The 1,656-nt window shown below is 54.9% G+C and overlaps 1 protein-coding gene across 1 annotated transcript; it reads right to left on the reverse strand.

The window, feature by feature from the left end:
* Nucleotides 1-329: 329 nt before the first annotated feature.
* Nucleotides 330-1,398, reverse strand: GPR119 (G protein-coupled receptor 119). Its single transcript, XM_036841168.1, has one exon. It carries the CDS (start codon nt 1,393-1,395, stop codon nt 388-390), a length of 1,008 nt encoding a protein of 335 aa, XP_036697063.1. The 5' UTR covers nt 1,396-1,398; the 3' UTR covers nt 330-387.
* Nucleotides 1,399-1,656: the final 258 nt, after the last annotated feature.

The raw sequence follows: 1,656 nt of genomic DNA on the forward strand, positions 1-1,656 counted from the left end.
GACTACTAGAACATTTAAAATTACATAGGTGGCTTGCATTAGACTTCTATTAGACAGTGCTGCTCTAGTGTATTCAAAAATAAGACTTGAGTTTAAGCATCTTTCCAGTAGTATACTTCTTGCTTTAAGTAAGTATACCTCTACAGAAGAAACAGACTCATTGCAAAAGAAGGGCAGGGAGGAATGGAGATTTGCAAATGGGGAAGCTTTTTATAGGGGGAAGTCAGCACCCTGCCTTAGTTACCTCTCAGTCTGAGGTTAGGAGGTGCAGGGGGTGGTCAGTTGCTGGAAGCAAGTGCTCTCTTTTCCCTAGCTCCATCTGATCTCCTAGCTGGGGCTCTGAGAAGGGAGAGAGAGGCACTTTGAAACTTGTCTGCCCTTACCATCTTAGCCATCAAGCTCTGAGTGGGAGATGGTGGTGATGTGACGGGCACTTTCCCTGGGCCCCTGTGGGCCACCGTCCCTGGCCGAGAGAAGGAGGAGGAATGCGGCGAGCCCCTTCTTCATTCCCAGGGCCATCTGGGAGAACTGTTGCCGTATCTCCTTCTGCCAATAGGCATAGATGAGTGGGTTGAGCAGGGAGTTGCCCACACCAAGCAGCCACAGGTACCGTTCCAGCACTGGGTAGAGGTGGCACTCCTGGCAGGCCACCTGCACAATACTAGTGATAAAGAACGGGGTCCAGGACAGAGTGAAGCTGCCAATGAGAACGGCCACAGTGCGGACAGCCTTGAAGTCACTGGGGGTCCGTGGGGGCCGGTGAGCCCCGGCCGGGGCTCCCGCATTCTCTGTCTTGCGGATCTGCTGGCTGTGCGTGGAAGCAATCTTGAGTATGTCACAGTAGAAGAAGACAAAGAGGAGCAGGGCTGGGAAGAAGCCAACGCAGGAGAGGGTCAGCACGAAGCGTGGGTGAAACACAGCGAAGAAGCTGCAGGGCCCCTTGTAGGCGGTCTGCTGGAATACGCGGACCCCGAGTGGGAGGAAGCCAATGAGGTAAGACACCAACCACAGCCCGGCAATGCAGGCCCCGGCCATGAGCCCATTCATGATCTGGAAATAGCGGAGGGGCTGCTTGATGGCAAGGTACCTGTCAAAGGCAATCAGCATGACCGTGAGGACAGAGGCAGCTGCAGAAGAAGTGACAAATGCCATCCGAAGGCTGCACAGGGTCTTCTGTGTGGGCCGAGCCGGGCTGGAGAGCTGGTCTGTGACTAGGCCAGAGATGGCCAGGCCAAGGGAGGTGTCAGCCACAGCCAGATTCAAGGTGAAGCAGAGACTGACACCATCATTCTTGTGGATCAACGACAGCACAGCCATGGCCACTAGGGCATTAGCAGCAATAATGAGGGAGGCCAGGATAGCAAGGGTCACTCCAAATGAGAAAGATGACTCCATGTCTTGAAGTGGCAGGATTTCCACTTACCAGGGCATGCTGGCTCTCCAGCTCAAATTCTCACGGGGGTAGGCAGAGCAGTGGGTTCACAGCTGCAACGCAGTGCCGGCCATCGCTGGCAGTCCAGGCCGGCAGCTTCCTTTCTTTGGGATACTGCTGGTCACCGAGAATCACTCCCCGTCTCGTTTTCAGTCCTCAGCCTCTTGCCTCTCCAACTCTCTGAAGGCAGCAATCCCAGCGCAGACGTCTCCCTGGATCCTGAG

Source organism: Balaenoptera musculus, chromosome X, assembly GCF_009873245.2.
Source record: "Balaenoptera musculus isolate JJ_BM4_2016_0621 chromosome X, mBalMus1.pri.v3, whole genome shotgun sequence".
In the NCBI taxonomy this organism is placed as follows: Eukaryota; Metazoa; Chordata; class Mammalia; order Artiodactyla; family Balaenopteridae; genus Balaenoptera; species Balaenoptera musculus.

Coding starts and splice junctions, on each gene's coding strand:
- GPR119 (XM_036841168.1), bottom strand. CDS start 1,395: ATGGAGTCATCTTTCTCATTTGGAGTGACCCTTGCTATCCTGGCCTCC.